The sequence below is a fragment of the Gorilla gorilla genome, chromosome 16, assembly GCF_029281585.2.
Source record: "Gorilla gorilla gorilla isolate KB3781 chromosome 16, NHGRI_mGorGor1-v2.1_pri, whole genome shotgun sequence".
Lineage (NCBI taxonomy): Eukaryota > Metazoa > Chordata > Mammalia > Primates > Hominidae > Gorilla > Gorilla gorilla.
The window spans coordinates 26990094-27013398 of NC_073240.2; the positions used below are offsets into that span (position 1 = coordinate 26990094).

Consider the following 23305-nt stretch of genomic DNA (forward strand, 5'->3'; position numbering starts at 1 on the left):
TCATTCTGATCACCTGCTACCTGCTCTCCCCTGACTCCCGCCAAAGCACTTAGCCCGTCATTCTCTTTAAATTAGCCCATAGGAACTAGTTTAGCCTGTGCGATCTAACCCTAGCCAATAGGGGACCGACACAGCACCAGGGGCCACGTGCGTCAGGGATAAGAACCCCTTCCCCTCCTTTGTCCAAATGTGCACTCGCCATTGTTCCATCTGTAAGGGCGCACCCTTCTATATAGAAGTAACTTGCCTTTGCTGAGAATTAAAAGGAAAATTTTATATTCGAGTGCTATTTCTTTTGTGGCACCGAAACTTTATATATAACAATATATATAACAAAATGATAAAGGGAAAAGGCAAGTAAATTTTTATCCTCAGGTAGAAGGCATAGGACAAAATGGAAGGTTTAAGCAAGATGTAGGTTTGTGCAAGATTAATCTCATGAAAACAATTTTATGTGCGATCAGATTGACTAAAATTAGAAAATTTAAGTTTTTAAAAAACTGAGCATTAGTATGAAAAGTACACCGATGGGAGGGAGGAGTTTGAGCCTCTGTGTTAGAACAAGGTTTTCTTGGAGCATTGCTCTGCTCTTAATAGAAAACTGTGGGCCAGATGTGGTGGCTCAGGCCTGTAATCCCAGCACTTCTGGAGGCCAAGGTGGGCGGATTGCTTGAGACCAAGAGTTCGAGATCAGCCTGGGCAATATGGTGAGTTCCTGTCTACACAAAGTTTTTAAGAAAATTAGTCGAGCATGGTGGCACATGCCTGTAGTCCCACCTATTCAGGAGGCCAAGGTGGAGAATCGCTTGAGCCTGGGAGGTGGAGGTGGCAGTGAGCTGAGATCACACCACTGTACTCCAGCCTGGGTGGAGACCCTGTCTCAAAAAAAAAAAAAGTGAAAAGTTTTTCTTTACCTTTTAGGTAACTGGCCTAGGAAACTGATTCTATGTTTAATCAAGATAATTTCTTGTGCTTTGTATCTTTGAAATCTTCTGTCACTTTGGTTTTATTTCACAGTGATCTGTGTTCCTATCTGATCGTGTAATTTTTTTTTTTTCTTTGAGATGATGTCTCACTCCGTCGCCAGGCTGGAGTGCAGTGGCGCGATCTCGGCTCACTGCAACCTCCATCTCCTGGGTTCAAGCAATTCTCCTGCCTCAGCCTCCCTGAGTAGCTATGTAATTTAAACCTTGGATATTTGACAAACTTTTCAAAAAACTTTTGACCGAAATCAACTTTAGGACATTCCAGAAAGCCCTGGAACTTCTAAAAGGAACCGTAAAAGAAAGAGATTAAACCAACATGGGCTTATCGAATATTTTAAATTATATGGGAAGCACTGTCAAAACATGGAATGATGTTTAGCCTTCGAGTGACAGTTATATGGATGTGTTATTAATAGATGTTCCAAAATTGTATAAAGTTCCTAGAAACCTATGTCTTCATATAAATGCTATCAGTCATAATTATGGTTCACGAATAACCAAATTTCCTTGTCAACTGCATTGCCATAGCCATTTTAAGCCTTGGTGTTTATAGCAATTGCTTTATTCCGATGCCTTTCTGAAAGCTACTTGTAAGCACTTACAATCTCCAAGTGTTGTGTCTTCAGGGCAGTTCATGGAAAGAATGGAAAGAATGAAAAAAACTCTGACAAGCATATAGTTTCTAATAATTTTGAGTTCATAGCATTGGACTGAATTTCCAAAACTATAATGAAGAAACTGATGGGTTTGTGCTAAGCAAGTTCACAGCAGGAATTAATTACATGGGGCTGGCCACGGTGGCTCATGCATGTAATGTCAGCACTTTGGGAGACCGAGGCAGGAGGATGGCTTGAACACAGGAGCTTGAGGCTGTGAGCTATGATCGTGCCACTGCACTCCGGCCTGGTGACTGAAACATACATACATACATACATGCATACATACATAAAACATGTGCCTACCATATGTTTCAGCCATTCCACCTCTGGATTTATCTAAGAGATGTGTCTAAGAGAATGAAAGACTATGTCTTTGCAAAGACTTTAATATGAATTTTTATAGCACATTTATGTATCACAACCAAAAATTGTAAACAACCCAAATGTCTATCAACAGATGAATGAATCCAAAAGATACATAGTTGAGCTATACTATATATCTCAACCAAATACTACTCTCAATAAAAAGAAATAAACTATGAATACCTACAACTTGGATAAATCTCAAAATATTTATACTGAGAGAAAAAAGTCAGACGAAAAAAGGACACACTGTATTATTCCATTTCTATCTCTTAAAAATTCAAAATAATCTACAGTGACTGAAAGAAGATCAATGGTTGTCCGGGGCCACTCTCAGTACCAATTTACTGTATGAGTCTGTTCTCACACTGCTAATAAAGACATACCCGAGACTGGGTAATTTATAAAGGAAAGAGAGTTAATTGACTCACACTTATCACAGAGTCCCCAGAGGGGCAGCGCCTAGTGGAGCTGTGAGAAGAGGGCCACCGTCCTCCAGACCCCAGAATGGTCGATCCACGGACAGCTTGCACTAAGTGCCTGGAAAAGCCACAGACACTCAACGCCAGCTGTGACAGCAGCCAGGAGTGGGGTTGTACCCAGCAAAGCCACAAGGGTGGAGCTATCCAAGGCCATGGTAGCCCACCTCTGGCATCAGTGTGACCTAGATGTGAGACATGGAGTCAAAGGAGATCATTTTGGAGCTTTAAGATTCAATGACTGCCCTGTGGATTTCGGACTTGCATGGGGCCTGTAGCCCCTTTGTTTTAGCCAACCTCTCCCATTTGGAATGGCTATATTTACCTAAACAGTGCCTGTTCCCCCATTGTAGCTAGGAGGTAACTAATTTGCTTTTGATTTTATAGTCTCATAGGCAGAAGGGACTTGCTTTGTCTCAAATGAGACTTCGGACTTGGACTTTTGGGTTAATGCTGGAATGAATGAAGACTTTGGGGGACTGTTGGAAAGGCATGGCTGTGTTTTGAAATGTGAGGACGTGAGATTTGGGCAGGGTGGAATGATATGGCCTGGCTGTGTCTCTACCAAAATCTCATCTTGAATTGTGGCTCCCGTAGTCCCCACATGTTGTGGGAGGGATCCGGTGGGAAGTAAATGACTCAGGGGTCGGTTCCCCCCATGCTGTTCCCGTGACAGTGAGTTCTCACGAGATCTGATGGTCTTATAAGGGCCTTTTCCCCCTTTTGCTCGGCACTTCTCCTTCCTGTCAACCATATAAAGAATGACATGTTTACTTCCCCTTCAGCCATGATTATCAGTTTCAAGAGGCCTCCCCGGCCATGCCAAACTGTGAGTCAGTTAAACCTCTTTCCTTTATAAATTACCCAGTCTTGGGTATGTTTTTTAGCAGTCTGAGAGTAGACTAATACAGGAACGCAGTGGCACAATCATGGCTCACTGCAGCCTTGATCTTCTGGGCTCAAGAAATCTTTCTGCCTCAGCCTCCCGAGTAGGTGGGACTACAGGAATGCACCACCACGCCCGGCAAATTCGAAAGAAAAATGTTTGTAGAGACTGTGTCTCACTGTGTTGCTAAGGCTGGTCTCAAACTCCTGGGCTCACGTGATCCTCCCGTCTTGGCCTCCCCAAGCGCTAGAATTACAGGCATGAGTCACTGTGCCCAAGCCTATTTATTATTTTAGAGACAGGGTCTCACTCTATTGCCTGGGCTAGTGTGTAGCGGCACAATCATAGCTCACTGCAAACTAGAACTCTTGGGCTCCAGGGGTCCTCCAGCCTCAGCCTCCTAACCAGCTAGGAATTGGCGTGTGGCACCATGCCCAGCTAATTTGTAAATTTTCTGTAGAGACAAGGTTTTGCTACGTTGCCCAGGCTGGTCTCCAACTCCTGGCCTCAAGTGATCCTCCCACCTTGGCCTCCCAAAACTTTGGGATTACAGGCATGAGCCTGGCCAAATTATACATTTTAAATATGTGTGGTTTATTTTATGTCAGTCAGACCTCAATAAGGCTCTTTAAAAAACGAAAGGGCAGCTAAAGTTTTCAACCGATAATTAACAATGTTTTTTTTTCAAGTGACACACATTTTCCCAAACGTTTGGTTTTTTGAAAGACTCTTACTGAGCAGCTAAAAACAACCAGTTAATGAACTGCCTGTCTTTAAGAAACTACTGTCATCTGACTTATCCAAGGCTATTTTCAACTTAGGGAAAGGGAAGCTTATTTTTGTAAGAAAATAATTGCTCCTCCACCTGCACTCAATTCATTCTCGAGCAAAATTAACCTGCTGAGAATAAGGGTGTTATTTTACGTGCCTAAATTGCTTGCCCATGGAATTCTTGAAATAAATTATTTTCACTGGGACTGGGCATCCTTTTAATTCTAGATCACTAATTTAACATCCGCTCATCTGTTGGTCTTGAATATCAGCAACTAGTGAGTCCGACTCATCCCAAACGAGAGCAGATGGCCAGGCTCCTCCCCCTGCACCCAGACTCACTTCCTCCTGGTGAAGTTGGCTCTCCAGCATCCCTTCCAGCACTGGGCTCCCAGAAGGATGCCTCTGAGACTTCCATGCACATGAGTGTTAATTTTATGTGTCAACTTGAGTGGGCCACAGGGTGCCCAGATTAAAGATTGTTTCTGTGAATGTCTGTCCTCTGTCATTATCTGGAAAAGCTGGAGGAACACAGGCTGCAGATTAATGAAGACCAGGACACAGCAAGACACTGATTCTGCAGCACCTGCTGTAAAATGATTCACTCCAGGAAGCACAGGATCAGTGCAAATAAGTGCTGTTAATAATTAACTACTTTGCAGATGAGAGCTGGCCAGCTATAAGCTCCTCCCCTGTGGATCAATCAATAAGCAATGGAAATAAAGCATCCCTAAAATTGTATCTATAGGAGAACACTGTTTAATTTTATTTTATTCAGAGCTTTTCAAAAGTACATTTTTTTGTAAAAGATAACCTCTCTGTGTCTTCTTTTAAGTGCTTGATTAGTGAAGTATGAAAATATCAACTATGTCAGGAAAGCAAGATCACAGAAGTGGATTATCCCACTTGCACCCAAAACCAAGGACAACAATTAGAGAAGAATATGCCTCATTATGTCCAGGTGACACCCATGCAATGCAGGGCTTCTCAGTCTCCAATGGGCACATGAATCCCCCAGGATCTTGTCAAAATGCAGATCCTTGCCTCAGTGGATCTGGGCGGGGCCTGGGACTCTGCATTTCTTCAAGGCACCGAGTGAGGCTGATGCTGTTATTCCACTGACACGACAAAGACTTACGAAAATGAGGAATCCTGGGCAAAGAGCTTTCCAACCTAAGGTGCACGGTGCAGCGCGGGCTTCCAGGACTCAGGATGTTCCCTGCCACAGATGGCAGGTTTGAGTCCCCCAAAATGTATATGTTAAAACTTAGCCCTTAGAATGTATGTGTTTGAGTCCCCCATGTATATGTTAAAACCTAGTCCTTAATTTGATGGTATTTGAAAGTGGGTCCTTGGGAGGTGATTAGGGCATGAGGGTGGAGCCTCACGAGTGGGATTAGTGCCCTTCTAAGAAGAGACACTCACTCCACGTTCTGCCTCTCTCTCTCTCTCTCTCTGCCATGTGAGGACACACAGTGAAGGTGGCTGTCTGCAGGCCAGGAAGAGGGCCCTTGCCAGACGCCAGATCTACTGGTGCCTCAGTCTTGTACTCCCAGCTTCCAGAACTGTCAGAAATAAATGTCTATTATTTATACGTGACCCAGTCTGTGGTCATTTCATTACAGTATTAGGAACAGACCAAGATATTCCCTTTCCAACAATCTGAGCTATCCTTCACTTCTTCCTATCACCTGAAATACAAAGGGTTATCACTCAGCCTATGATGCTAGAAACCGCAGAGGCTCTACCTTTGGGTTTAGGAGTGCCATGAACTAAAAGCTCCGGCCTGCTAATGGCAGAGGGTAATTGCGGCTTCCATGACTGGGTTCAGGAAATGAGTACCACTGGGGACCTGAGACTGCAGGGAAAGGTAAGGAAATACACTTCATTCTATTAAACCTCCCGGCTGAAGCGTTTGTCTGCGGAATGCTAGTGAGGATGCAGGACACACATTAAACAGCATCAAGACTTGCTTCTAGACGACTTTCTCCTTGAAGCCTAGACTTTAAACAGCCCTGATGTTTCAGGTGAAGGATCTCTGGGGAGCACCAGCAGCCCTGTGGAGCCCTCATGATGAAGTCAGCACAACACAGGGGGGCGGGGCGGGGGTGTTGTGTCTGCCTGGCACAGCCTGGCGGCTTCGTGGAGAGACAATGTTTAACAGCCAGTAGCATAGTAATCCAATACTCTCCACTCCTCTATAGAATACCTGCCAATAATGACAACATGTGAACAAAGAATTCCCCTTCAGCATCAGAACTTTCCATTAGAAACACGTCTACCTGCCCCTGCCTTTGATATCTCAGAAGCCCTCCAGAACATTCAGCGTGTCCAACTTGCTCTGGTTTTCTGGCACCAAGAAAGCTCAGGTTAACGTCAGAGACTTAGCGTTCCCACCCACATTCCAGAATTCTGCCCGTGTACAGCCTCTGATGATATCATATCCCTCACCGCGGCACTACAGCTGTCCTGCTCTTATGTGCAGGTAAGCGGTCACTCCTGAAGTCCTGGGCAAGGAAAAGATCATTGAGATGCAGCTTCCTCCTTCCCAGAGCTCGGGCTGGAAGCTCCCAGCCCTGGACAGCCAATTCTCATCTAATACCCAAACTCTCCAGCCTCACCTTAATTCTTCCAGCTCTGTGGATTAGACAGAGGTATTGTATTCATGATCAAGTTCTTCTCACAGAGACGCAAACCCTTTTCTCTATAACTTCACTCCTGGTGCCGGTCTCACCTTTCCTCCAGTAGCCTGCCTTTCAATGACAGCAGCAGCAGGGCAGTGCTGAGGGCGGCCACCCTTCTGAGCACTCACCACCTGCCAGGTGCAGTGCAAAGGACAGGCTGGAAGGACCTCTGACATCATTCCCATTCTGCAGATGTATCAGTCCGTTTTCACATTGCTAATAAAGACATACCCAAAACTGGGAACAAAAAGAGATTTAATTGGACTTACAGTTCCACATAGCTGGGGAGGCTTCAGAGTCATGGTGCAAGGTGAAAGGCACTTCTTACATGGTGGCGGCAAGAGAAAAATGAGGAAGAAACAAAAGTGGAAACGCCTAATAAACCCATCAGGTCTAGTGAGACTTATTCACTGTCACAAGAATAGCACAAGAAAGACCAGACCCCATGATTCAGTTACCTCCCCTTGGTTCCCACAACATGTGGGAATTCCGGGAGATACAATTCAAGTTGAGATTTGGGTGGGGACAAACCGTATCAGCAGATACTGAAACTGAGGCCCAGAGAGGTCAAATGATGTTCTTGGATTACAAGCTAGCAAATGCAGGAGGCAGACCCCAAAGCTCACTCTCCATGCCATGCTGTAGCCTACCTGTATAATCAAGTGTCTCACTGTGCTGTGGTCAGGCCCTCAGACCCAACATCATCAAGCCCCCAAATGCTCCACCAGCATCTCCCTCCCCAGGCCCAGCCCAGCAGCCCACACCCCTCCTGAAATAGGGCTTCCCTCTGAGCCAGCAGAAGTGAGGAGGGCAGGAAGCTCCACCAGCCTCTCTTGTAATTGGATCTTCCTGCTGGCAGTTCTCGGTGACAAGAAAGGGCCAGGTGGTGCTCACATGCACTGAGGAACCACATGCTCAAACACTGCCTCCAGGCCCCAACCCAGCTGCTTCCATTCCAGCACCCTGAGCTCAGTGTCTGTGCCGCCTGCAAGCGCTCCTCGGGCCTCAGCAAAACATCCTAGAACACAGCCAGGTGCCACGGGGACTAGAGCTGCAGCTTGAGAAGGCACCAGTCCCAAAAAACTCCTGAAAAATACTCTAATCGGGGTTTTGTCCATACTTTAAACTAGTGGAACTGTTTCTAAAAAAAAAAAAAAAACGTTAATGGGCCCCATATAACTAAATACATGGACATTCACAGGCAGACATATACACATACACACACTTTGCCCTGCCTGGTTTCTTGGCATCAGCAATTTCTTTGAAGAGGGCTGCTCCGCTATGTAGCACATTACAGTCAGATGTGTGGGCAGCAATCAAATTCCCTTCTGCCTGTTCTGGTCTAGAGAGCCATTCCCTAACTTTACCATGGTATTCACAGGTGACACTCACCGCTGCAGACCTTTCAGCCTGAGAGTGCCAAGGTTAGAACTGCAATTTTGGTGCATCATTCTGGCAGGTGCTGCAGCAGAACGTAGGGCTTCCTGCAGATTGGAGATGGGTGGACACGCTGTGGCACCCCTGAGACGGTGAAGGGGGTGCCATGCAAGGCTGCTGTCACCAGGAAGCAGAGGATGGATGGAGGCTGCGCCACATCCCGGACAGCAAGTCTGCTGGGAGACCTGGATGAACCAGGGCTCAGGCAGAGAGGCATGGGCTTGGGGAGTGCTGTAAGAACAGGATCTGGAGCCCAATGCTGGGTTTGCAGCACAGCCCCTCCTCTGACTGGCTGCATAGTAGGGTGAGCCCATTGACCTGTCCAGACCTGGATCCCTTTATTTGTAAAATAGGGAAGCAACTGTACTTATCTCAGGGTGGTGGTTCTTAGTGCAGAAGAGCCTGGAGCACCCCAGCGCCTGGCCCACCCCACATGAGGGGAGTCAGAATGCAGGGGTGAGCCCAGGCCTTTGGGACTTCTAAAGCTCCTCAGGGGAATCCCACCTCGGCCAATGAGACACTAAGAGGCTAAAAACTAATGCGTGCTAGCTGCCTGTGCTAAGTGCTGGCAGACGTTCTCTGCAGCCACTGCAGTGAGCAAGGACCCAGCCGCTGTCACCTCGCTGAAGTACTGTGCTGTAGACGGAGGTAGGTGTGCTCACTGGAGTATGGGACCCTTGCGGGCCCTCTGTCTGAGACGCATCTAACATGCCAACCTGGATGGGTGCATGGGCAGGCACTGGGCATCCCTGACCTGGGAGACACTGGGGTGAACATGGGGCCAAGGGGGTCCAACGGGCTGGCTCCCAAAGTCCCCTCACCCCTGTGAGGCTGGTTCCTGGACTTGCACGCGCAGAATCTACAGCACTTGGCAGCTGGTTCTCTGCACTGGATGAGGGACAGCCAGTCAGAGGGAACCCCAAGTGCTGGGCCGGCATGACGAGGAAACCTCTGGACCCTTCACAGGACACAGCACGCGAGCAGCTGCGATGGAGGGAGGGTCAGTGGCTTGGGCTTCCAGAGCTGTGGGCTGGTGAGCGGCAGGGGCTCCTGGGCCACTGCTCCTGTCACTGTGGCTCACAGTCATTACTGTGGACTTTCTGTGAAAGATGTAATCTGAGAAAAAATGGCATTGTCTGTTTAAAAGAAAAGCAGTGCTTCCTAATTCCTTCTACTCGCAAGTGTGGACTGAGAGGCAAAGCTCCTGGCTGGGTACCTGGACTCCCATCCTGTCCACCCCAAGTGCTTCAACCCCAGACCCAGGTCCAGGTCCAGCCTTGTGTTTCCAATTTCTAATTGACTCTCAGCAGAGCTCTCTCTCTCTTTTTTTTTTTTTTCTTTTGAGACAGGGTATCAGTCATTCAGGCTGGGGTGCAATGGCACAATCTAGGCTTACTGCAACCTTAACTTCTCAGGCTCAAGCAAGCCTCCCATCTCACCCGCCCAAGTAGCTGGGCTAATTTTTTTTTTTTTTTTTTTGGTAGCAATAGGGTCTCAATTTGTTGCTCAGGTTGGTCTCAAACTCCTGGGTTTATGTGGCCCTCCCACCTTGGCCTCCCAAAGTGCTGGGATTCCAGGTGTGAACCACCATGCCTGGTAGAGCCCTCTTTTCACTACTGGTGTAAAACAAGTCTGGATTACTTCTATAATGTTAAACAAGCAGGGAACAGGAAAAACACTACGTATTGCTTCCGTGGAAATTATGTCTTCCTTGAAGGAAACGCTAAGAACTTTTAAAGGAGAGTTTAGTTAAGGGTTGAAAGGTTTTCCCTCACTATTTCTAAGGGAAATGTTTAATAGAATTTCTGTCCTGACATTGCTTATTAATGCCTTGACTCTCACACGCACATGCATGCACACACGCTCCAATACTGAAACACACTCTAATCAGATTTTCGAAGTCTGCCCCATAGTAAAATCCTAATTCCTTTTGATCCACTGTTATCCACAGAGCTTTTACTTTTACATGCATACAGGCTGGGCATGGTGGCTTACGCCTGTAATCCCAGCACTTTGGGAGGCTGAGGCGGTTGGATCACGAGGTCAGGAGTTCAAGACCACCCTGGCCAACATGGTGAAACCCTGTCTGTACTAAAAATACAAAAAAATTAGCCAGGGGTGGTGGCGGGTGTCTGTAATCCCAGCTACTCGGGAGGCTGAGGCAGAGAATTGCTTGAGCCCAGGGGGGGCGGAGGTTACAGTGAGCCGAGATGGCACCACTGCACTCCAGCCTGGGTGACAGAGGGAGACTCTGTCTCAAAAAAAAAAAAAAAAAAAAAAGACATGCATATACTAACCATAACCATCAGCTTCCTAGAACACTGCAGCCAGCCGGGGAAGTGGCCATCCTACCCCGGTGCCTCAGCCTTCAGCTAACTTTCTGGAACTGCAGTTTCTAGCTGTAGGTTCATCATGAGAAAGCATTTCCTCTTCCTGACAGTGGAGAGAATTGGGATGCAGTGAAATGGATTGATCTGAGGTGATCAGCATGGTGATGCCACCATCCAGGAATGGCGGTTACTTTCACTCTGAACCTGCACTGTGAGGGGTTGAATTCTACCTTCCCCAGATTCATGTGTTCAAATCCTAACCCTGGATACCTCACACTGTGTCCTTATTTGAAGACAGTTTTTAAAGAGGTAATAAGGGTTAAATGAGGTGACTGAGATGGGCCCTGATCCAACAGGACTGGTGTCCTTAAAGAAGAGATCAGAACACAGATATACACAGAGGGACGACCACCTACAAGCCCAGGAGAGAGGCCTCAAGTAAACCAACTCTGTCGGCACCTTGATCTCAGACTTCCAGACTCCAGAACTGTGAGAAAATAAATTTCTGCAGTTTAAGCCGCCCAATTCATGGCACTTTGTTATGGCAGCCCAAGCCAACTATGAGGTGTGCATTGAAAACACCACCCGGGCGAGGTGGGGAGGGGCGCCACCCATGTTTTCAGCTGTCCCTCCCAGTGGATTTCAGCCAGGACACCCCCAGAGCTTGAAGCTGAGACTTCAGTTGGTGTCCGCATTCATGGACTCCTGCAGACTAAAACCTCAAGTGAGCAGAGATGACCCCAAATTGCTGGGTGGGTCCTAAGGCCACAGAGCCATCACGGGGTGGTCCCTTCCTCCTCACCCAGACACAAAGTCTACCTTTCTTTCTGGTTCCTCAGGGGATTTCCATGCCAAGGTGGAAAGGTGAGTTCCTGAGTGCTGGACCCAGCAGGAATGGCTGGCGCTCCTGGCTGGAGTGATTCGAGGTCACGGGGGCCATGTGTTCTCTGGGGATTGGAACACCAGGCTGACTGTCATAGCTCAGGGACACATCTTGCCTTGTGCACCAAGCTGCCACCACTGCAGGCCTATGTTCTTATTGGATGAGAGTCAGATCCCCTAATGTGACCTACAGGAACCAGGGACTTAAGAATTCCCTTCCCCCAGCACATGCAGTCCAGCGAGTGCAGGTGTGCAGCCAAACACTGCATTTACAACATACACTTTCAAAACATTCCAGCCCATCAAATTGACATTTGCGTGCCAGTGCCTGGGATGTTAGAAATGCCTCATGCCGTATGTCTAGAGCATCCACAACAAATACTAACAGCAGGAGTTCAATTCTGAAGTGCAGAATAAGGGTTAAATGAGGTGACTAAAGTGGGCCCTGATCCAACAGGACTGGTGTCCTTAAAGAAGAGATCAGAACACAGACATACACAGAGGGACGACCACCTGCAAGCCCAGGAGAGAGGCCTCAAGTAAACCAACTCTGTCGGCACCTTGATCTCAGACTTCCAGACTCCGGAACTGTGAGAAAATAAATTTCTGCAGTTTAAGCCGCCCAATTCATGGCACTTTGTTATGGCAGCCCAAGCCAACTATGAGGTGTGCATTGAAAACACAACCCAGGCGAGGTGGGGAGGGGCGCCACCCATGTTTTCAGCCATTCCAGACTTGACCACAGCTGGGGATCGGCCCAGCCCAGCCCAATCAGCCTGAGCAGCGACAGCAATGGTGACGCTGCTCTGCAGAGATGGCCCTGAGGGGCTTCACAGCCAGGCCCTGCGCCCCAACTGTTGGCCGAGAACCTGGCCCACCACTCACTTGGACCCCAGGAGGCCAAGGGGCTGACTCCCTCTGAGTCTCAGTGGCTCCTTTGCTAAATGGGAGTAATAACAGCACCTTCTCAGAGCTGCCAAGAGAACTAAATGAATGAGGGCCTCACACAGGCAAGTGCCCAGTGTCAGATGGCACTGTTACCCAGCCAGGAGAAGGGAGTAGTGGGGGTCGTCACTCTCACCAGAGGGTTGCAAAGGAAAATAATAAATCTCAGGACCCCCAAACTTAGGCCCAGAGGTGGAGTCAGGCAACACCCTGTTCCAGATGAACCGCTCTCACTGGCATTACTCATCATCCAACGCCCCAGGGACAAGGAAGAGGCCTACAGCATCTCTGAAGGGCTGCCCTGCAGGGCAAATGCACCTGACAGCAATACCTCAAGCCTGCCCTGAGGATGACTCTGCATGGCAGATGTGCCTGAGTATGTGTGCTGAGCTAGGACATCTGGGCGTGGCCAACCCAGAGATTTGTTCTTTGTCTGTGATAAACATCTGAGCCCCCACCTGTCCTGTGGAACTCGGGCCGCACAGGGGATTGAGGCCCTGAATTTTGAGTTAAATGAAGGCTTCCAGGTAGAGGTGGTTCAGGGGAGGGTGTTAAGTGAAAATGCTGTAGAAAGTGCATGCTGTTTATAAGCGGTAGTGGTTTTCCTTTTCAGCCCGCCACCACCAGACTCTCTCCCCTCTGTGTAAGCCCCTAATCAAACCCCGTGTTGCAAGTGCTGGCTCTGGGTCTCTTCTTCGGCCTCTTGGACTTGTGCCTTCCCCACTGAGGTTAACAGGGGTGCAGCACAGCATGCCCCCCGGGATCACTCATGAGGACATTGTTTGCTGGCCACCCATAAACAAGGACATGCCAATCATAACACAAAGAACCCGGCACGGCAGCTCATGCCTATAATCTCAGCACTTTGAGAGGCTAATGTAGGAGGACTGCTTGAGCCCAGGAGTTCAAGACAAACCTGAGCAACATAGTGAGACCTTCCTATCTCTAGAAAAAATAAAAAGAAAAACATTAGGTCTGTGATCTAAGTCTAGCTTCTAAAACTAAAGTCTGTTGGATTCCACATTAATAATGCCCACTAGAGGCTTATCTTCCCAGCTACAGAACAAAGACAAGACTCCTTCCTCCACTCACCCAGAGATGTCTGCATAATTGACTCTGTGCTTTTTCTCTTCACACACTGACTTTGTCTGATGTAAAAATGTGGATTTACTGGACACCAACTGAAGTCTCACAGGAAAGTGACCATTCCCTGGCTGCCTACCTCCCCTCTTCCTGTGTGCCTCCTCCTGCTTTAAGGAAATGTATGAATACTACACCTCCTGAAAGCCACCTTTTTTTTTTTTGAGACAGAGTCTTACTCTGTTACCCACGCTGGAGTGCAGTGGCATGATCTCGGCTCACTGCAACCACCTCTGCCTCCTGGATTCAAGCTATTCTCCTGCCTCAGCCTCCCAAGGAGCTGGAACTACAGGCGCCCACCACCACGTCTGGATAATTTTTGTATTTTAGTAGAGACGGGGTTTCACCATGTTGGCCAGGCTGGTCTTGAACTCCTGATCTCAGGTGATCCACGTGCCTCAGCCTCCCAAAGTGCTGGGATGACAGGCGTGAGCCATCGTGCCTGGCCTGAAAACCTCTTCAGAAATCAGTCTGTGATTCCTATTTTACCGGGACACATCCTAAAGCTGGCTTAACAAACCTCAATTGATTGATACTTCTGCCTCAGTCACTCATTTCAGTCATCAAGGGTTACCAGCTTTCTGAACACTGACTCAGAGCCACCCCAATTCCAGGTTCTGGGCTGTGGCTGAATCTCTGGTCCATAGGAGATTTGCAGAATAGGTAGGGCTCTCTCCTCCGAACGTCCCCCACCCACCCACCAGGCCCTGACGTCTCTGATGCTTGCGGCAGTCTGATCTCAGCTTCAGAACCCGACTTTGCACCCAAAACCTTTCTGTGCCCACTTTTAGCCTTAAAACAACACTCAAAATCCCCGAGAGGGGTTTCCGTGGCCCACGCAGGCTCACTGGGCCGAGGTGGAGATGTCAACCTCAGTCTGTCCTCGCAGAATTTCCTGCCTGGTGGTCAAGGCTCCAGAATGCTTGATAAAGGCCGGATGAGCAAACCAGCTATTTGAAGTTTTGTCCAAAACAAACCTACATCCATAATGCTTTGAAGTTGGCCTTCTTTACCACACAAATGAAAGGGCTTGTTTCTCGCCAAGGGCTGGTGCCAGTGCGGCAAAGGTCAGTTGTGACAGGTGAGTGGAACGACCCTGAAGCTCTGGCACAATTCCTAACCTATGAACACCCCGGCATGCACCCAATCCCCCACTCTCCGGAACCCCAGGGAAGACAGCGTGGCCAGCAATGACACCCACACTTCTTGTCCTTTTACAGTTTTGGGAGGCAGGGAACATAAGGCCTTCTGACAGACACACTACTGAAAAGGGCTTTGTGAAAACTGACAAATTGAAGAAGTTTGCAGGCCTGATCTCAACTTGGTTAAAAGTCTCACTGGGGTTCACGAAGTCATTTCCTTGGCACATGGATTATTCATTAGCAATGGTGAAAAAGCCCTGAATTAATTTCGACACTAAACCCAACTGAGATGTCAGGAAGCCCAGTTTCATCCACATCCCAGTAGGCAATAGTGTTTTCTGAAGTCGAGTTCCTGCTTTCCTTAAAGGTCGATTCCCTTATAAGGTCTGGTTTATGTGACTATATGAAACTGCAAATGTGTTCATGGATCTCTGCTGCTGTAGACGGGCGAAACTCTAAGGAAGCCCTAATACCACAGTGAGAACCAAAATACAGCCTTCCACTTGAGGAGCACTCGCAAACCGAAAGCATTGCATAGGTTGAACGAGGGAAGCTGGCTCTTACCAATTCACAAAATTAGGATAACTCCAATGTCTGCGGAGGTGCTCTGACAGGTCTTGCATTGTGCTCTGTGGACACAAGGAAGTTCCCTCTTGTTGAAAGCTGTGCTCACAAAACAAGCAGAAGGGAAATGACACACAGCACAGGGCCTCCACCAAGGGACAAAGGTTCCAGAGTCCAATCAGCAGAAGTGGATTGCGTGGGCACCCCTCACGTAATGCATGGGCTCACAGCAGGTCCTCAATAGTGAGATTGGAAACTCCAGATTCCCCCAGGGAGCACTCTCTTGCAGAGCAATCCACTTCTGCAACACTATATCTTAGCCCAGGAGGGAACATTTATCCTCTCCTAAATTTAGAGATAATAGAAAGTGACAACCTAATAAAGCAATATCACTTCATTTTGCTTTCTTCTTTGGAACATACACTTACTTGCACACTCACTTGCAAAAATGTTTGCACTCACACCTGTCTGCATACACACTCACACAAACATACACACCTAAACATCCACACACACACACACACACACACACACATTCACTCACTCATGAGGAGATACCCAGTGTTAACTGCGTCGATCTCACATTGTCACCTCTTCCTACTGGTAAGGAAATCCCTGCTCCAGAAACACACATACACACAGAGGAAGTTTCAAACCCTTTGCAACTGCTGATGCAATTAAACTACATTTAGGAAAATTGGAAATTTTATTACATTCCCCTGTTTTTTTTTTTTAAACAGTGAAAATATAGTTAAAGAGAAAAAAAGCATTTCACATTGTATGCTACCTTGAACAGAATTAAAACATCTTACTGCTTTGGCTGTCTTTTTACTTCTGGAATAAGAAATGATCATTTCCAACCACACAAAAAATTTTAAGTTTCCACACAATATAAGAAGATCTTTTTGGATAAATATTTCAGACTAGCCAAATTATTATCAACTTCATGGCATTAATTTATTCATTTAGATCAGAGGTCCGGGTGCGGTAGCTCACACTGGTAATGCCAGCACTTTGGGAGGCCAAGATGAGTGGATCACCTGAGGTCCAGAGTTCAAGACCAGCCTAACCAAGACGGAGAAACCCCGTCTCTACTAAAAATAGAAAATTAGCCGGGAGTGGTGGCACATGCCTGTAATCCCAGCTACTTGGGAGGCTGAGGCAGGAGAATCACTTGAACCTGGGAGGCAGAGAGGTTGCAGTGAGCCGAGATGGTGCCATTGCACTCCAGCCTGGGCAACAAGAGCAAAACTCCGTCTCAAAAAGAAAAAAAAAAAAAAGATCAGAGTGCTGGTGCTGCACTCTCTGTACATGGTGATTTAATAGACTATAAATTAAAGGCAAAGAATCCATTATGAAGTCACAAGAATTAAAAAAAAAATCTTCTTTGGGCCAAACTTATATTGCCATGAAATAAACACAGTTAATATGAAAAAACATGGTATGTCTCAAATAATCATATTACCTACCAAACTGAATTTCTCTGAATATCCACACTTGTTTGAATTAAAAATTTAATCTAAATAAAGTTATTGTATTGTCAAAGTCATTTATTTCTGTCTTTCCTGTTACAGATTTAATGTCCTTCAAGAAAATTACGAGATTGTTAAATTTAAAAACAAAAATGTCTCAGTATAAATTATGAGCTTGTTGACTATCCTTCAATGTATAAGAGAAAAACATGGAAGCCTCTTTGTAAAGGCTTAAAACTGACCGATCTAATTACCATACCCAGGCAGCTGTCTTTATTTTCCACTTAGATGATAGATTATGCTGCCTCCTTCAATTCCACGGCCAATGTAGCTAAATTTCATTAAAGACTAACGACTTGAAAAGCTTAGGGAGAAAGAGACTTGGGTACAAAAACTACCTTGCAAATTATACTTTTTCACTTCCAGTTTTCCTGTGATAGAGACAATTTTGGAAGCATGTGTAGGTAGCAGTTTTTTTAAAAAAAATATTTTGTCTTCTACATATTTGGACTTTTAAAGTCATTTTCTAAGCTTCTGAATTCTGTCAAGTAACTTGGGGTGGGACTGACTCTCCTTTGTAAAGAAAACCGTGCTGAGTCACAGCCTGAATACACCAGGCCCCCCAGGGACTGGTCACAGTGTATTCACAAAACAGAGGGGAAGCCCTGTCTCTGCCTTGGCATCACTGCTGACCTGACTGTGAAGGTACGTGTTTAAGAGCAGTGTTTGTCCAGCCTAGGAAGTTTCCATACTCCTTTTATCTTTCTTCCTTATTTGGAACACGCACCACTGTGCACACACACACGTGCACACATGTGCACACGCCTGGGAAGAGTCAGCAGCAGATCTTCCTGCAAGCCTGACAATGACTACTCCCCACAGCGCTGCACAGAGGACGTGGGTGTGGCTGGGATTGTGGGCACTCATCCAAACAGGTCCACCCAAGAGACAAACTGTTGGAAACTATTTTCTCAGTAAACTAACCCACACAGAAGTCACCTCTGGGACGGCTCTTCCCGACACTGACGTGTCCTCTGGGTCTGGACTCTCCAGCTGTTCTCAAGCAGGACAGCCCTGTCCCCACCTCACCCCGGCTGAAATTCCAACACTCATCTGACATTTCATATCCCTGTTTCTGCTTTCTCGTCTACAGTTAGCACCGAAGACTTCAACCGTCTACCCAACTTTTCACATAGATCATGTAAGCACTATGGGAGGAAAGATGCTCCCCAGTTTTGATCAATGCACCTCCTAGAATGGCGTTAGAAACATAATAAATGCTCAGTACGTATCTGCTGAATGAATTAAACCTTACAAAAATGAGTCTTTGAAAACACTGAGTTTTATACAAAATTATCAGTCTAGGGATCTCCTAGTTCTGCAGAAATGACAAATGTTACAAATGAACTAGAAACTGCTACCCACAGAACGTCTGAACGTATGCACCTTCGTGGCAGGGCTGCAGGGCTGCACAAATGTGCAGGTGAGAGACAGCAGACACCCCACGCAAAGTGGAGGAACCCGCTCCGAATCCACACTGACGGATGGGATGGGGGAGGGGAGGCACCTTGGGAGAATCTCCTGACTTCACTTTTTCTGTTTCTCATCTATAAAATGGTGTGATAATCATTATCTCACAAGATTTATACTTAAAACTCTGTGGAATTGTGTTTAAAAATGTTTGCTCTACTACAGTTGTGGGAGATACAGTAGGCCTGGCGTGCAGGAGGCTGAACAAATGTGAGACATTGCCTGACAGTGTGATGCTCCACACGGGGGCCTCCCTCAATTCTTGGATAACATCCATTCAACTCCAACTCTTACATCAAATCTTTACGTCTCAAGATCTCTGTTTCTTTTGCCAGAAGTGAAATAGCTGGGTGATTTAAGGTCCCGGAGCCATCAGCCCGGTGTCTAGGCCTCGCCTTCAGATGCTGGGGTCTGGGTGGGCCATGCCCACCGCCTTCCGGCTTTTGTTGTAGCCCCTCAACACTCTGCACTTTTTCCAATGCTCTTCATTAAATACAACCCTATTCCACCTCCGGGGCACCTTCTGACCGACGTCATTCCCCGTAGTGCCTGGCACCCGAGACCTCTCCATCCTGGCCTTCAGAGTCAGTTTCAAGCTCCTCTTTCTGGAACCTCCCTTGACCTCTCATGGCCCCAAACCCCCAACAAAAGCCCCCTGGACTCATCTCACTGCTCCATACTGGGCATCGCTGGTGAATAGGCCTGAGTCCTCCACGTATTGGTCCCGTGGCTGGTCTTTAGGTGGGGGGTGTGTGTGTGTGCATGCGCGTGCGTGTGTGTGTGTACCCGTTCCGCACTGCCCACCCCCTCCAGGTTTCTCCAGGGCTTGGCCTGCTCCACACTTTCCCCATCTCTCAGTCCAGGGTACCCTGGACATATTGCTGCAGGTAACTTGGGCCCTCTCAAGCCCAGGATGCTGCTCCATGCACCCTCTCAAAGGTGGGGCTCCACGGCGCTGCTGTCTAGAGAGCTGCCACCAGTCTTCATCCACTGCAGCGAGGGCGTGGCTCCAGCAGCGTCCAGTGGCCAGCAACTGCTCCTGGCATCTAGCAAGTTCTTATGCTTGGCACCTCCCTGGCAATAGCCTCCCCGGCCCCCAAGAGAAGGCTTCTAGCAGGTTCCACCAGTGCAGCCCCTAAGTACCTTTTCTGCCATCCCCAATTTAAGGCTGTGCCCCCTGCCACAGTTCAGGGGTTGGGAGGGTACTCTTCCCTGAGTGGGAGAACTCTGTCTCAGAGCCGGGGCAGTGGCTGTCCCTTCATCAGCTATTCCCATATATATAGGAGACAGAGATAGGGTCTCTGTCCCCCAGGCTAGAGTGCAGTGGCATGATCACAGCTCACCACAACCTCAAACTTCTGGTTCAAACCATCCTTCCCATTCAATCCCTTGAGCAGCTAGGACCACAGCTGCACACCACGATATCTGGCAATTTTTTTTTTTTTTTCTTTTTTTTTTTTGAGATGGGGTTTCTCTGTGTTGCCCAGGCTGGTCTGGAATTCCTGGTCTCAAACAATCCTCCTGTCTCAGCCTCCCAAAGTGCTGGGATTATGGGCGTGAGCCACTGCTCCTCGCTCCTATATTCTTCAGAGTCCTCTTTATTTCTTTTTTATTTATTTTTTTAAAGATAACAGCTTTATTGAGATATAATTCACATATCATTACCTTTATAACCCAATCCCCAACTAAGAATTCTTCACATCAGACTTTCTCTGATTGAATCATGTGTGGTTTCTGTCTCCTGACTGGACCCCGCTGGATACACTAAGTTCCTGCATTAATGCCACGGCCCGCTCTTCTCCTTAACCTAAGCATTGCAAATCACTTCTAATTTAAGTGATTTGCAAAGGGGCTCCCACTTCCAACTGATCATTCATTAAACTGGTAAAATATTATGTTGTATTTCACATAAGTCAGTGTACAGATTATTACCAGTTCTTAACCTGTCTGAGACAAGCTAACTCAGTATTACAAAAAAGCTAATTGAAACACAGAGTACTTAAATGTTCTTGGCATTTGTGGTTTTTCGATTGCTGGGGTTTAAAAGTCAGAGACTTGTTTCCTTTATTTTCAGTGGGGTGGTTCATAGATTTCAGAATATAATGCATAAATGGGAATTTGGATACCAAAAAAATGTCTTTGGACCTTCAGGGAAAGAGAAAAAAAAAAAAACCCAGAAAGTGGGGGGGAAAAGGTAATTGGGACCAGAATGTGCATGCAGGTAAAGAATTTTGGTGCTAATAAAACAATTTTTTAAAAACCCTCAGAATTGTTTAGGCTGTTAATTTGGCCGTTTTGACGAGATCATGGCTCAAAGCTACTTCCTCAGCATTTCTGGGGCCCTGAGAAGGGTGACGTAGATGTGTCGGTCTGCAGCCGTCCTCGAGTTTCAAACATCTAACTTGTAAGCAGCTCATTTACATAAAGCACCACCGAGCTATGAAGTGCTGCAGTTATTGTTTGGGTAAAAAGTGGGCGGGGGAGGACTGTAGATACGACCGGGTTCAGAAGTTGAAGATCAGAAGATAGGAAATGGGGAAGTTCTTATTTATTTTTTTTTGAGATGGAGTCTCGCTCTGTCACCCAGGCTGGAGTGCAGTGGTGTGATCTCGGCTCACTACGACCTCTGCCTCCCAGGTTCAAGCGATTCTCCTGCCTCAGCCTCCTGAGTAGCTGAGACTACAGGCATGCACCACCACGCCCAGCTAATTTTTGTATTTTTAGTAGAGATGGGGTTTCACCATGTTGGCCAGGATGGTCTCGAACTACTGACCTCAAGTGATCCACCCGCCTCGGCCTCCCAAAGTGCTGGGATTACAGGCATGCGCCACCATGCCCTGTAGAGGAAGTTATTCTTGAGAGCTGATCAAGGAGATCTATCTGCGGCGTTCCCCTACCTGCCATGCCAAGTGTGCATGCTCCACCCTCCAGTGCTTAAATTCTGCTGTATTTTCCACCTCGTCTGAGGTTTTACCAGTAGATACTCATCTGCATTTGTTTAAGTGGCACTCACCCTCTGTGCGCACAGGCTGCTCCTCTCAGAGGTGACATTCGAGCTATCAGCCGTCTGCCTGCCCCTAACTATAGCTGAGACCCCGGGAACTGAGAGGGGATGCTGTCCCTGGCTGATGTGTTAGTTCACATCCCTGCAGAGGAGACGGGGGCAGGCCTAGGGGAGAAGCTGAGAGTGAGACCGGCTCACGCCCATGACTTCCTGAAGAGAGCCGGGGGTGGGGGGTGGGCACGAGGGCCTGGGGCGAGGGGGAGGCAGCGGATGGGGCCCACACTTATCACCAAACCCTGGAGCACAGTCATGGAGAAGCTGGGCGCCGCCGGGCTGTGCCTCGAGGGGTCCCTAACTCTTTCACCAGCTCTCCTGATCTAAATGAGAGCGCTCCATTAACAACAAAAAAAATACTGTTTTTAATTTTTATGTCTGCTTTGCCTTATTCCAAAAAGATTTGAGGCAGCTCACAAAAATACACTTGGCATAAAAGAAGGTTAAAACACACACACACACACACACACACACACACACACACACACACACACACACACACACACACAGTAAATAAGGAAATCATGGCGGAAATCAGCCCGGTTGGAACAGTCAGGCAGACGCTTGTGTGGTATTGACGCCTGCCGCAGGCAGGCCGGGCAGGTGAGGTGCGGAGTACCTGGCCTGCTGCAAGTGTGTCAGGCACCTCCCCCTGTGATGGTGACCGGGGGCATCTAGAGCGGAGACAGGGATGCTAGAGCCCCCCACAACCCTGCCCAGCCAATGCTCACTCCCCCACTCCCTACAGTGCCCTTGCTGAGGTCCACAGACAGCAGAGCCCACTGCCCCAGGGAAGCCCGATGGGCTGGTGCCGAGGCCGATGGGGGAGGGCACTGTCTGATGGGGGAGGGCACTGTCTGATAGAGGAGGAAAAGCCCAGTGGCATCCTCCCTGTGAACCAGAGGCCGGCTTCCCCACCCTTCAAGGCAGGCCGACTCAGACCTGCTGTCTAGGCCAGAGCAGGGCTGGGAGAAGGAGGCTTGGGAGGAGAAGGCTCGGGGCAGGCCCATTTCCTTGTAGGGTCTTCCTGATCTCTGAGGGCTCCTGCCCCTGTCAGTTCACCTGGCATTAGCACCTCGCACTTCCGGCACAGACCTGGCGGGTGGGGCCCTTTCTCCCTGGAGCAGGGACAGAGGTTGGGCAACACGATGGAGTCGGTGTGTGCAGCTGTCACACCTGCTTCCCTCCAGCCTCTCACCCCTCACCCTGCTGCACAGTGGCTGGGGCACACCAGAGGCAGGATTCAGCTACGAAGACCTCGCGCTGAACCCAAACACCCTTGAGGAGAAAATGTTCCTGAGCACCCTGGTGGGAACAGGCCATGACTCCTGCTGTGTTGCCATTTAGTAAACCAGTGAAACGGCTAGGTACGTGTTGACCATCAGCTGCTCATAAATGTTCCTTGTAACTTTACAGGAACAAATAACATTCTGAGAAACTTAGACATGCACAAGAGAAATCAGAGTCAGAGAAACTGAATTCTGCTTCCCACAGTCACAGGCGGGTCATGGGCTCAGGTAGGTCAGGGGTCCTCTCAGACCCTCAGACTCATCTACTAGGAAAAACAGCCTGGTCTGACAGAGAGGAAAATGCAGGTGCTCTGAGCCCCAGAAGGCTATCATGGGGACACTGTGTGGCTGTAATGCCTGCGAGGCCCTGGAAACGTGGGTCACTTACCAGCTCCGAGAAGCCGCGGACCACCTGCCGCCGCTTCAGGTTGGTCTCTCCATCCAGGTTGGCGGTCTCGATGTGGCATAGCCCGTCGGGGTCACTGGAGGAGAGCAGCAGAATGTCCGCAGGGAAGATTTCGTTGCAGCGAAGACGCACAAAGTCTCCCACGTGGATTTCTTTCCAGAATCGGTTCACGTATTTCTTTTCTTCCCTAGAAAACAGGTTTTGATTAACAAAACTCACGAGACATTGGTCGTGGCTGGATCTGGGTGATGGGCACGTGGGGCTCATATGGCAATTCTTTCT

At 48.0% G+C, this 23305-nt stretch overlaps 1 protein-coding gene across 3 annotated transcripts in view; it reads right to left on the reverse strand.

The window, feature by feature from the left end:
- ATP10A (ATPase phospholipid transporting 10A (putative)) overlaps window positions 1–23305 on the reverse strand; it is a 187587-nt gene that overhangs the window by 79635 nt on the left and 84647 nt on the right. For all 3 annotated transcript variants that reach the window (XM_004055856.5, XM_055363350.2, XM_063698421.1), the window contains one exon: window positions 23006–23210. In XM_004055856.5, coding sequence (XP_004055904.5) covers window positions 23006–23210 — 205 coding nt within the window. The remainder of the gene's footprint in view (window positions 1–23005; window positions 23211–23305) is intronic.